This window comes from Pomacea canaliculata, linkage group LG14 (assembly GCF_003073045.1).
Source record: "Pomacea canaliculata isolate SZHN2017 linkage group LG14, ASM307304v1, whole genome shotgun sequence".
NCBI classification, from domain to species: domain Eukaryota; kingdom Metazoa; phylum Mollusca; class Gastropoda; order Architaenioglossa; family Ampullariidae; genus Pomacea; species Pomacea canaliculata.
The window spans coordinates 3,087,200-3,100,269 of NC_037603.1; the positions used below are offsets into that span (position 1 = coordinate 3,087,200).

Here is a 13,070-nt window from a genome sequence, read left to right on the forward strand (position 1 = left end):
TCTCTCACACACGCCGTGAGGACCATGGCACGCACAATCGTACAATTAACATTTATAAATATTTGAATTTGCACACATCCTTTATTGAAGTAACGACCACCACGTTCGATCCGGATTCCACATGCCGTGATTCAAAATATGTTTTCAGTCTTTTGGCGGTCAGGACAGAAAGGCCTTAAGTTTATGCACACATAAACATCGAATCTGACTCACATGTACAAATATTTGTAAGCGCTCTTTTCTCTTTGCACATCCGGCGTTTTCCGGGCGTGTGCGTCATTTAAAGTTTACTTTCACACTCACATGTCATTGTCATCTGTGTGTGAGAGAAAGAGAACACAGAACAATATTTACGAGGGTAACAGAAGTAGTTGTGAATTTTTTACACCTATAACCCTCGGACTATAATTACTAGAAATAAAAACATTACATTAATTCAGAACAAGGCAATAAAAGAGAGAAATAAAGCATGCGATAACCGCTATATTTATTGTCAACATCGCATATGGTGTTTACCCTGTCCTATTAACAAAAGTACACTCGAGCGATAAACAGTCCGATGACAACCCGGCCTTGGATCACTATATCTTGTGCTGGGATTGTTTCTCATATCAAAATCAAAAAATCAAAATCAAAACAGACTTTATTGTCTGCCCAGGAGGACAGAAATTTGTCTTTGCTCACATACCCATACAGACATTTAACAAACAGTTAGGAGTAAAAGTGAGGAGTAAAATAGTGTTGATTGCACCAGTCCATCAAAGCAGTGTATGTTTATCCTAACAACAAACCTTGGGTGACCAAGGGCCTAAAAGCACTGTCTTGCATATGTCTCACTGGTAAAAATTACGAGACAAGTTTTCGATGGAGGCAGTGTCCAAGAAGCTTGAAAAAAAGCTCCAAAAGGTTTATTGTAATATAAAAGGTGAACAACAGTGCGTGGGTCTTTACATTACAGCCATCACATTCCGAAACAAGGGCAAGCGATGACGCAACTCTCCCCATGCATGCTCTGCTCTTTGCCGCGGTGGGTCGCTGACCTTCAACAGCCAACCAATCAGTTTTGCTATTAGGAGGCGCCGCTGGTTGTTGTCAGCCAATGAAATATTTAAAACATCTGACATCCTTACGTGGAATCAGATTTAGCAGACGTGAAAACCACCGATATAACTTTTCTGTTTCTTTTTATCACCTGAACGTCATTGCCTGCCTTCGTGAACAGTAAGTGCTCAAAGACGTTTCCTCCAGTTTTTTGTTTTTTTGGTAAGTGTAATGTTTTGACATTACTGTGTATCCGGAACTAAGACATGCCGGGTACACGTTATAGTCTCTTTACTGCAGTATCGTGAAACCATCTCCATTCTGCACAGGCAGTAGTAGTAGGGACTGGCTAACTTCATTACCCTAGTGCCTGATTTTTATGTTATTTCCTTACATTCACAAATATTACATTCTTTGCTGCTTAGCATTAGCAGATTTTGGGGGAGGATTTATGATGGCGAAACAGCCGGCAACCAGAGAAAATCTCATCGGCGATGGTTTTCTGATGTAAAACGTACTATTTACGAAGAGCAGCATAGCATCCTTATTTCTCCTAAAGTCGATTGATCACATAATACGTGGGGTACAATCGACTTGTTGGAAAGAACAGTAGAGAGCGAGTCAAAGGACATCGGAACCACATTGGCCCAACTGAAGGGGGAGCTGCCCTAAACCTGGTCCGCTGGCGAGGTGTTGTTGCGGCCCTATGCTCCTCAAAGGAGCAACAAGGAATAAATTAAACTACTAAATAATCGACTTCAGTAGTCTTAATATTACATAAACAACAGTTAAAATACAACCAAAAACAAGGCAGACGTAGAGGTTTCTCTTCTTATTTTTAATGATGTCATTTGTATACTAAAATTCGAAATCGTTTATTTGCTTCTTTATTACAGTATATAGATATTTTTAAGCTTTTATAAATTTTATTTCAAGTAGCTTTACAATATCCATTGGTTTACGCTTCCAACATTGCGAGTCTCAGAGTTAAACAATTTTCCTCGTTGGGCATATTTATCAACAGATTACTACAGCTGGAGATACTACACTTGTGCCACATATGATTATACATAGTTTTTGACCTTAAAGAGATTATAATGATTGCATGCTTAGCATTTTCCCTCCAGTTGATTAACCATACATGAACCACTCAATAAGTGACTGATGTTGAAGGGTCATGTCTGTTTATGAAGCCTTATTTTCAGCATAGTAAGTGTATGTGGCATGTTTGTATAAATAACTTTGGATAAAATTGTGGGTTGACTATCATTATTAAATGGAAATTAATTTATGAATAATAAATGGCTCTAACTGTTGATTTGGCACTTAGTATGTTGTAAACATAAGTTAAATAAGGTTGATGCTGGTAGATCTCATGACATTCCACACGATAAATTTGCTTTTTAGGGAGGGAGGCTCTGTTGCCTGGTGCTTTGTGTTCTTCACTGATTATCTAGATCATTGGTTCAAGGCAAGCTGTGGTTTGTGACTGGAAAATTTCCCCTTCATACCCACCTCAAAGGGCTACTTATTAGAGAAGATCAGATTAGGAGAGGGTTAGGCTCCAGCTTTTCCATACCCTGCTCTTGCTATTGTTGTTCGCTATCTATCTGCCCTATAGGCTACAAAGCTCTTTACCTTATCCTTTTTACTTTATCTTTTTAACTTGTCTTCAGTAGAGTTTGCATTGGGTAATTCCAGCTTCCTAAACAATCTTCAATGCATGATGATAATGTTACTTAGGAAATGTAAATATGTTAAAAAGAGAAAAAAAAAATTCAAAATTTATTGGCAGACATTCAGCTACATGTACTTTGTTCTGTAAACATGTAAACACTGTCCTTAGAAAGTAATGGCTCTTCAAGGAGTTTAAAATATTTTCCACCAGGATAGACTTTAGATATAACGGAAACAGACAGACTGATGGACAAAATTTGTTCTGTCTTTGCTTTTGATCCACAAAGGCTTCCAAATGTCAGCCAGTTAATCAACTGAGTAATATTGCCATTGATCTGTAACATTGCTTGCCAGCGGATTATAGCAGTAGGCAGTTTAAATATTGAAATGCATATGATAGAAAATGACAGTTGGTATCAAACATATTTATTACAGCTTTCTTGTTTTCTGCCTTGTCTGGTGTTTGCTAAAAATTGAGTAAAGTCATAAACCCTTTATCAACTTGTCATTGCAAAGCATTTGTCGGTATCCTTAAGTCAGCGTGCAGACAATTTATTGAGACTGTGTGGCACATTCGCAACCCGAGGTGAATGCTTGGGCTGACATACTAACACAGTGGCACAGTTTCAGCGTCCACCATAGGGATTTGAGGTGTTTTATTTCTGACAGTTCGGAGTGTGTTTTCACAATCAGAGCAGGAAAGGGAGGTCATAACGCCGAAGAGAAAAAATAAAAAGGCTGAGGACTGAGGAGGTAGCTGGAGTGGAACAGTGTTAGTGGGTGGGCTTTTGATATTTGGCATCTGAACGAAATAGGAGATGGTTCCACATCAGGCAGCAAAGTGTGTTGGGGGTGGGGAGTTACAGCTTAGTTCATGTAGCGTCTGCAATAACTTTTTCTTCTGTCGTATCCTACCACTAAAACAACTATAATAGCGATCGCTGCCTCCACATCAACTCTATATTGATTACTTTGGGGTTGAGGGTAGGAAGAGAACGGGAAAGGGTAGGTGATGGGAGGGGAAAGAGCTGATGCGGCTCAAACGTGTAGCGATGGTACAGCGGATTGATAGACGGGCCTCGTGCTCCACTCCGCCCATGTGAAGGTCATATGCATCTTGCACCTTTGCTTTTCCCCTCAACGTCTCAGCCTGAAACCGCTGACTGCAGAACTGTAAGAGAACCAGGTGGTAGCTTTTGTTTTATTTTTCTTGTGTGGTACTTGGGTGTGCAGTTGTTGGCCAGAGACGTTGGTGAGGTCAGTCGAAGCGCTGTTGTGGCCAGACCTCCAGGGGCGAATAATCGCGTGTATTATTATTACTTAAAAAAAAAAAAAGTACGGACGCCTTTTGGTAGGCGTGAACCTAGATCGCGACATACTTTTTCTTGGACTGTCGACCCTGTGCGTGTCGACTGTGAACAAAGACTTATTTACATGAGGGTTGGTCTGATACGTATGACCACCCCCAACTCCCAACAAATAGTTGATCGAAGAATTTCCTTTAGGTGCCTTTGGCCCCCATGATTTTTATTGACACGTTTGGTTATCAAAGAGAGCCACGAACGCAAAAACAGCTTGGGTGTGAATGTCAGACGTACAAATGTGGTGACTACATAATAGTCAGAAATAACGATCGAGCCAGTATGCGCAGCCGCATGGGTAATGAGCCATTTGAAACCCGTTATTAGACAGGTTTCGTTACCTCTCTCATGTGACAGACTGCTCACCTGCTGATGTAACGCAACACTAGTTGCTGTCTTTGTCATTGTTGTGACTTCACGGTACATCGCTTGCTGGTGTCATGGTTCGCGCGTAGAAATTCTGAAAATGATCCCATAGTGGCATAGTAGATTGCGAGCCGCGGACGTTCACAGAGCTGTCTACCTCTTTACTTTCTCTTCAGGGTTGATGTTGGGGTTAACTGCTTGGCACGAAGCCACGGCCGGGTAACATGGTATGTGAATACGCAATAGGGAATCTGCCGAACATCGAACTTTGTTGAGTGCGCGTGTTTAGAGCAACAGTTTGATCAGAGCTGAGCCGATCAAGTATGCCGTGTGTGCAAACCACGGTTGGTCACCGACGTCGGCGGTAGGGAGATGAGGGCTAATACGAGCCGAGGTTGTCATTAGAAAGTGCAAGTTTGTGAGAACTGACGGCTTGGGAAAGGCAATTGCGTAGCGTCCTTTATTGCGAGCGGGTGATGGGAAAAACTAGAGTTGGGGAAAGAAAACAGCCAGACACGCACACCACTGCTGCATCCAGAGACATGTCTCACAATTAGGATATTACAGAATAGACCCTAGACGAGGAGCGTTTAGTTTTTCGCGCACTGGACTATTTATGATGGTGTTGGCGGTGCATGCAGAAAGCGGCCTTATACTAAGACTTCCTCTTTCATTTACTAGCTTACATCAGGCGGTGCCATGCAGAGCTGGCACACCGTCATGCCGGATAAGTTGGTGTCAATCAGGTGAAGTGGGCATAGAGCGCTGTGGGTTTTTTTTTTTCACTGCAGTTTGCTTGGGTGACTTCAATCGTAAGATAAAGCTCTTAATTATGTTTGCACACACACACACCTGAATGTGTTGTTGCGTGTTCGTGCACATGAATGTGACAAAAAGTTTTATTTACAAAATGACATGGAAGTGCACATGCAGACCCACAAACAAGTGATGCCACTTGCCAGTAAAAACAATAATCTTATATACTATTTTTATTATTAATAACCATGAAATATTGAGTTTTATAAGGGTGGGAGCATAGGAGGCGATGATGAAAAGGGTTGAGAGTGCACATCTTTATAGTACCGTGTCCGTTGATGCTCAGAGTGCCGTGGAGGGGCACACCGTAACAGGCAGAGTTACCCATCGGTCGATGCCAGCACATCGCCTGCCCACACACTCACAGCGGCGGCGACGTGCGGTGGACGTAGTGGTGCACAGCCGCAGCAGCAGCCCTCATCGTCTGCTGGAGTTGACGATGGAGCTGCAAGTTCAGGCAGAGCAACAGTAAGCAGCTTGCAGTCACTATGTTCAACCATCCTACCTTCCACCTTATTTATTTACTTTTTACCTAACTTGGTTTCAAACTTATAGTCGGTGTGCGCTTTTATTCAGTAGCAGCTGTTTCTTTAGCCTCCTTGTTTCTGGAGCTGACAACTAGTAGCCAAAGCTTGTTAGACATAGTGGGGAAATCCCCTAGCTGTGTAGCGTATATTTGAACAGAGCGCTGCTTACCATCGAGACCCGATTTCCTCTCAATACATTGCATGGGGCATGACACTTCACGAGGTGCTTAGCTTGAAAAATTAAAAAAAAAGCGATGTTCTTTATCTACATCCAATCAACCAGTGCTTATCAGAAAAGTGACTGAGCATTTGTTCCCCACCCTCCCCCTAACCCTATCCTTTAAAAAGCTCATTTCTGGGCCAAGGCAACCTGTTCTAATTGTTCTTGCGAAGACTATTTGCAGGCACCACTTGTTGGTACACTGAATCTGTAGCCTCACTCTTCATAATGACAAAGCAATTAGTAAATGTAGACAGCTGTTGATAAGCAGTCATCTGAGCTTGAGAGCCTTTCTTTTGAAGCCTTGTAAAATCTAGTTAGCATTATTATCACAATAACACACACACACATGAACCATTTAAATAGTCCTGTGATTTCTTAGGAGTGTCACATCAGATATCACCCTTCAAGTTTGAGGAAGACCTGACAACAACATGCGTTAACGGTGTGGTGTTTTCACATGCCTTGCACTGCAGTGGCTGTCATGTTCTGCGCCTAGATGGCTTGGTCTTTGAAGCTAACATTTTATGCTGTAGTCTGCCATGCATTTGTTATGATGAATGATGTTCTTATTGTCGGGTTTTTAACAAATTTTTGTTGTTGTCAGCGTTAGAAATGCAGCTCCTATTTTGGGGTGTGTGTATGAGGGAAAACTCTGCTGCACACATTGTCTTGTATGCTTTTCTGTCTGTAATGACAAACACATTTGTGACAACATGTAACATGTAACATGTGACATACAACATGTGACATGATGAATGGTTAACGTCACTGTTTTTTTTAAACTTTTTTTTTAAAACAGCTGATTGAAGGATCAATTAGATCAAACAATAAAAACTGTTGGCAACAGCTGTCTTTCCGTGATGGAGTTCTTTTCTAGTAAAACCATTGTGCACAGATTGCGAAATTCTTCAGGTTCAACCACCACCCTTCCTATCCCTTATGCACTTTATTTTCAATGTTAACCCAGTGGCAGAGCCCCAAAAAGATTGTGTAATAACATCAGCTAGGTAGGCAAACGGCATGCACACCTTCCACCCCCACTTCCACCAAGTTATGTGGCATGCAGCATGTCTTGTGTGAAGCTGACAAGCTCATAAGACAGAGCCTGTGTAGAGAAAATGTTCAGACGTAGTGGATTTGAAATTCTTTTAGAGAATTGCATAAAAGAAAAAGAGAAACATGAGCAGCTGTACGGCTAAGTCACTGCCACGCTTCATTCATGCTCTCACAGCAAGGCACCGTGGTTCTCTCTACATTTGCAATATCCATTTGGCTGATTGCCAGGATGGTGTTGAGTCTAGCAAAATATGAATTAACAGTGGTTCCTTAACTCTCTGTGTTCCCCCCCACACACACACACACTCAAAATTTAAAAAAAAAATTGTGGTCATTGCAGTTTCACACTATGACATTGATGTTGCTCGATGTTGTGGCAGACTTTTGCTACCTTAACAATGAGGTTGATGACTAATTCTTTCAGTGGAAAGCAATCTCAAAACACCACAAATTTGTGTGAAGTCCAACAACTGATATAGTCCCATGACCTTGTATTAGTCTTTAGAGACCCCCAATTTCTGGCAGTCAGCTTTTTTTTGTGAGTGGTGCCTCGCCCACTCTCTAGCCTTCATTGATTGCGTAAATTCACTCCACCTTGATTAACTCTGCATTAAAGAATATAAAATTTGATTAAATACACAGTTTATTGGGATCCCTGATAAATATACGTGATGTACTGGATATATCTCTGTAGCACGACATCGTGGTTCAGTGGCCCTAATAAACAGCAGTGACGCGAAGTAAAGGCTTTTGCAGATGTTGACCCTTTTCGATAGTTTTTATTGTCACAGTGAAAGCCTTTAAGGAATATAGTATTATATTGAAGACTCTATTTTGAAAAGTCAGCATTGCTTCTAATCAAATCCATTGTCATAAATGTCAAAAAGCTATGTATAATAATAGATTATTATTATGAAACAAGTGTGGAAGTCACAGGCCACAAGAAATTTGAATGTACCTTTGAAGATGTAAATAGTACAGCATAATTTAAACTTAATATTATACAATTTACTGGAGGACACCATGCCACCCTACTTATTGCCCAGAAATTATGTGTTGCTTCTGTTTCTAGAGTAGATCTAGACCTAGAAATCTCATCCAAAGATCTGATACCAGTCTGCACTTCAACAGAAGAGCCATCTATACGCGGGATGAATGATTGGCGTCCATTTGTCTATGGAGGACTTGCATCTATCACAGCTGAATGCGGTAAGTGGAGCTTTTTATGTCTGTCTTCTAATGAATTGTCATGTGTGCTTGATCTAATAAATAAAAATGTTTGTCTTAAAATTAAAAAGATTTAAAAAAAATGAAGATGGACGTGGCATGGAGAGAGTGAGAGAGAATCTTTTTAGTGCATATCAGTATGTCTTTTGTTTGTAAAGATTTACTTGTCCATCTTGTCTATTTTTCTCATCTTTTTCTCATCCACCTTGACCTTTTTTTCTTCTCATCAGCACCCCACATTCATGTGTTTCATGATCTTTGAATACACTTTCACATGCAGATTAAATGTGTGGACAGGTATTTTTGTCTGGTTGAACTTGTTTGCAAGAACTGATGTTGTTTGGTGTCTGATGCAGGTACCTTCCCCATAGACACAACCAAAACCCGTCTCCAAATCCAAGGGCAAAAGATAGATGCCCGATATACAGAACTTAAGTATCGGGGCATGTCACATGCCTTCTTTCGCATTTTACGTGAAGAGGGAGCACTTGCACTGTACTCAGGGTTAGTATGTAAATATAATCTGTTAGATTTTGTAGTTTTACTTGTGGATTAGTGGATGTTTTGAATTTTTTTTTTTTTTGTATGTTTGGAAGAGAAAAAATCAAGAGCAGGAGACAGATTCCAAGTCAGAAAGTGTGTGTTTTGGTGTGGAGAGGGGGGAATGTTATTCAGATTGTTTAAATATTGTAAGTGGATGCTGGCCATGAGCAAGATTGGAAAGAGTGGGCAAAGGTGAGAGAATCTATGCTAGTTCTTATATACAGTTAGGATTTCAGACATCAGGGTTTTTTTATTGTTTATCTTTTTAAATTTTGCAACACATTTCCTTTTTATTAAAAAAAATGATTCAATGTTGTTATGGTAACAGGATTGCACCTGCACTTCTACGTCAGGCTACATATGGCACAATCAAGATTGGAGTTTATCATACATTGAAGCGGGCTTTCATTTCCAATCCAAGAGGTAGTATTTCTTTATCTCCTAGCTCTTAATTTTGGAATAAATGCATTTTAGCACACACAGGTCAATATAAGTAGTTTTGATGAGTTACTGTATTTTTGTTGATCTTTCGACCGTTCTGTGGAAAAAATGTGAGCGAGCTTATTGATGTGTTAGTTAGTTATGCCCTTCGCCCCTCCTGGTGCATAGGCCATCGACGACCGCCCTCCAACGCCTCCTGTCCTGGGCTACCGTCACCAGCTGACCCCATCCAAATCCGGTGAGCTTGGTGTCGGCGGCGAGGTCCCGTCTCCAGGTGTTTCTCGGCCTTCCTCTCTTTCTCTTTCCCTGGGGGTTCCACGTCAGCGACTGTCTTGTGACGTTGGATGTTGGTTTCCTTAGGGTGTGTCCTAGCCAACCCATCTTCTCCGCAGGATTTCCTCTTCTATGGGCTGTTGTTTCGTTCTCTGCACAGGTCGGTGTTGCTTATCCTCTCTGGCCAGTGAATTCTGAGGATCCTGCGCAGGCACTGGTTGACAAACGTTTGGATCTTCTTCGTTGTGCCCTTGGTCGTCCTCCATGTTTCTGCTCCGTATAGTAGGACTGACTTGACGTTGGAGTTGAAGAGACGGATCTTGTCGTGCAGCCTATGCTCCCGGAGCTTTCCAGACCCTTCCAAGCTTTATGAAAGCGCCTCTTGCCTTGTTAATTCTTGTCTTTACATCCGCGTCTGTCCCTCCTGTTTGTCCACCACACTCCCGAGGTAGGTAAAGGTGTCGACTTCTTCTAGCGGCTCCCCATCCAACCTGATTGGCTCTTCGCAGTCAGTGTTGACCTTCAGGATCTTGGTCTTGCCCTTATGGATGTGTAGCCCCACTTGTGCCGAGGCTGACTGGATCTCTGATGTCTTTTCTTGCATCTGTCGGTGGCTGTGGGACAGGAGTGCCAGATCGTCTGCAAAGTCAAGGTCGTCTAGTTGGTTCCACAGAGTCCACTGGATTCCATTTCGCCTTTCATTGGTGGCTTGCTTCATCACCCAGTCGATTGCGATCAGGAACAGCAACGGTGAAAGCAGCAGCAGCCTTGCCTGACCCCTGTCCTCACTCTCGAAGCTTCTTGTTAGCTGTCTTTCATGCACTACTCGGCACGTCATTCCCTCATATGAGTTGCGGATCAGGTTGACGATCTTCCTCGGGATGCCATAGTGTCTCAGCAGTTTCCACAGCGTCTCTCGGTCCACACTGTCGAATGCCTTCTCGTAGTCCACGAAATTGACGTAGAGAGGCGAGTTCCACTCTATAGACTGTTCTACGATGATCCGCAGTGTTGCTATCTGGTCTGTGCACGATCGGTCTTGTCTGAAGCCTGCCTGCTGCTCTCGAAGTATCTGGTCCACTGGGCCCTTCAGTCTCTCCAGTATGACTCTGTTGAAGACCTTGCCAGGCACGGACAAAAGAGTGATGCCTCTGTAGTTCTCGCATCGGCTGAGGTCCCCCTTCTTGGGGATCTTTATGAGATGTCCTTCTTTCCAGTCTGCCGGGACCTGTTCCTCTTTCCAAACCCTCTCAAACAGTCTGTGCAACATGTTGACGGATAGGTCATCTACGGTGTCACCGATCACCGCAACTAAAAAATATATCCATGGTATTCATACTGTCATGGCATAGCGTCGCACGAACTGTTTCATCCTACACTTTGTGCGAGTTTGCTGCCTGTCTCGCGGTAAGTCGCTGCGATCTGCGCGGTTCGGACACGATAGGGACTGTCATTTCTGGTACTGTCATCTGACACCACAGACACTGTTACTTCTAGCACCACAGGCATTGTCACAAGAGTTCTGTGGTGATGGTTTGGAAGAGTAGCATACCACCCTGGCGTTTCCTCTTCACTGTCGTCATCCTGAAGGTATGGCGCCTCCCGCAGTTGAATGTCCTTTATCTTGGAGTATACCAAATGATCGTCTAGTACACAAGAAGGACTGAAATTAAACAGTTCGGCATGGTGGTCTGCATTAACCTCTGGAAAGTGGCTGGTGTGGACGTCAGACCCATTGGCATCCTGGAACGGGCGTGTTGCCAGCGGCCCTAGCCAGTCCTTTTGTTGACAATGTCTTCTCAAGATGAGCTTCATGCACGGCTGCCTGTACTGCCTGCGCCACATCTGCGGTAGAGTCCATTATCCGATCAAGGACGTTCTTCCCTAGTAGAAGCGACACGCGCCTCCTGCGCTCACTTGTGACCACATCGACCAGGTCCTTGACCACCAGGATAGGAACGTCCTCAGACGCTGGCCGTAAAACATGTCCACCACCGCCACTCCTGAGTTTGTTTTAGTTGTAAGTCCTGTATGTGCCCTCGTGCCCACTCGTCAGTGACCGTCGTTACCTCACTGCCGGTGTCGAGCAACGCCATCACTCAACTGCCATAAATGACAACCTCCGCCGTCGGACACTTTCCAGTCAGGCCAGCTACACTTTATTTCCCTGTCATCCTGTTACGGACGACGGGGGCAGTCACTTTCCCTGACCGGTCGGGGCTGCAGTCCTCCGAGATGGTGTCAATCGCCGCCACTTCGACGCTCTGCGCCGCCTTCTACCTCGCCTGCTTAAATTCTGGAGCTTCGCGGCGTATTCGTCGACCACCTCATCACGTTGCTGTGGCACTGATGTCGACATCTTTCCGTTCGCCGTACGCCTCCACTAGGACACCCAAGATCTTTCTCGGCGTATCTCTTGCGTCATGCGGAAGCATCAACACTCGACGTCTGGCAGGTCCTCCAGCGAGCTCAAGATGTAACCACGAGCCGCATTCTGACACATCGGGTTTTATGGCGAGAGCTAACTCGACCTCTGTTTCAATCTCGTCGACACTCGTTGGTCCACCGGCAAACTACTGAAAGCGGACTAACTAGTATGCTCGTAGAGCCTCTGCCCACCCAACGGATAGCATCATGGTCCTCTCTATGTACTAATCTTCTGTCGTGGGCTTCTGCCCGTGATGAACAAATGTTTCTTTTTGTTCAGCAGTGCTTTTAGGCCCTTGGTCACCCAAGGTTTGTTGTTAGGATAAACATACACTGCCTTGATGGACTGGTGCAATCAACACTATTTTACTCCTCACTTTTACTCCTAACTGTTTGTTAAATGTCTGTATGGGTATGTGAGCAAAGACAAATTTCTGTCCTCCTGGGCAGACAATAAAGTCTGTTTTGATTTTGATTTTTTGATTTTGATTTTGAGGATCGGCTTTCAGTGCCTCTGCTGGTATCTCGTCTGGTCCTGGGGCTTTACTATTCTTCAGTTGTGTTATGGCTCTCCTGATCTCGGTTTTGGTTGGTTTGTTGCAGTTGATCGGTAGGTCTCTCGCTGCTTCTTCGATGTCTGGTGGATTTACTGGTGGTGATCGGTTGAGCAATTCCTCAAAGTGTTCGGCCCATCTGTTCAGCTGCTGGTCTGTTCCCATCAGTGTGTTGCCGTCTCTGCCCTTGACTGGTCGCTCTGAATGTCTAATCTTTCCTGTCAGCTTTTTGGTCGTATCGTACAGTCTCTTCATGTTCCTACTTGCTGCTGCCTTTCTGCTTCTGTTGCTAGCTCCTCTATGTGGTTCCTCTTGTCTTGTTTGATGCTCCGCTTCACTTCGGCATTCGCTGTGCTATACTCTTTCTGCGCTATTGCCTTCTCCGATCTAGTTCTACTGTTGTTGACTTCAGTTTTCTTTCTCTTTCTTTCGAGGATCTTCTTCTGTGTTTCTGGTGTGATCCATTCTTTCTGTTTTGGTTTCCTTCTTCCAAGGACTTCCTCGCATGCTGTATTGAAAGACTCTCTGATGTTGTTCC

At 43.6% G+C, this 13,070-nt stretch overlaps 1 protein-coding gene across 6 annotated transcripts in view; it reads left to right on the forward strand.

Moving 5' to 3' along the window:
- The window catches only part of LOC112555435 (kidney mitochondrial carrier protein 1-like), a 28,618-nt gene that overhangs the window by 4,744 nt on the left and 10,804 nt on the right, over window positions 1–13,070 (forward strand). Inside the window, exons 1-5 of one of the 6 annotated variants that reach the window (XM_025223836.1) lie at window positions 1,089–1,221; window positions 5,548–5,729; window positions 8,140–8,276; window positions 8,651–8,798; window positions 9,166–9,260. In XM_025223836.1, the coding sequence (XP_025079621.1) occupies window positions 5,596–5,729; window positions 8,140–8,276; window positions 8,651–8,798; window positions 9,166–9,260 (514 nt within the window). In that variant the 5' untranslated portion in view covers window positions 1,089–1,221; window positions 5,548–5,595. Of the gene's footprint in view, window positions 1–1,036; window positions 1,264–5,547; window positions 5,730–8,139; window positions 8,277–8,650; window positions 8,799–9,165; window positions 9,261–13,070 lie in introns of those variants that run through there. The other 5 variants (XM_025223837.1, XM_025223838.1, XM_025223839.1 and 2 more) reach the window with 5 other exon arrangements.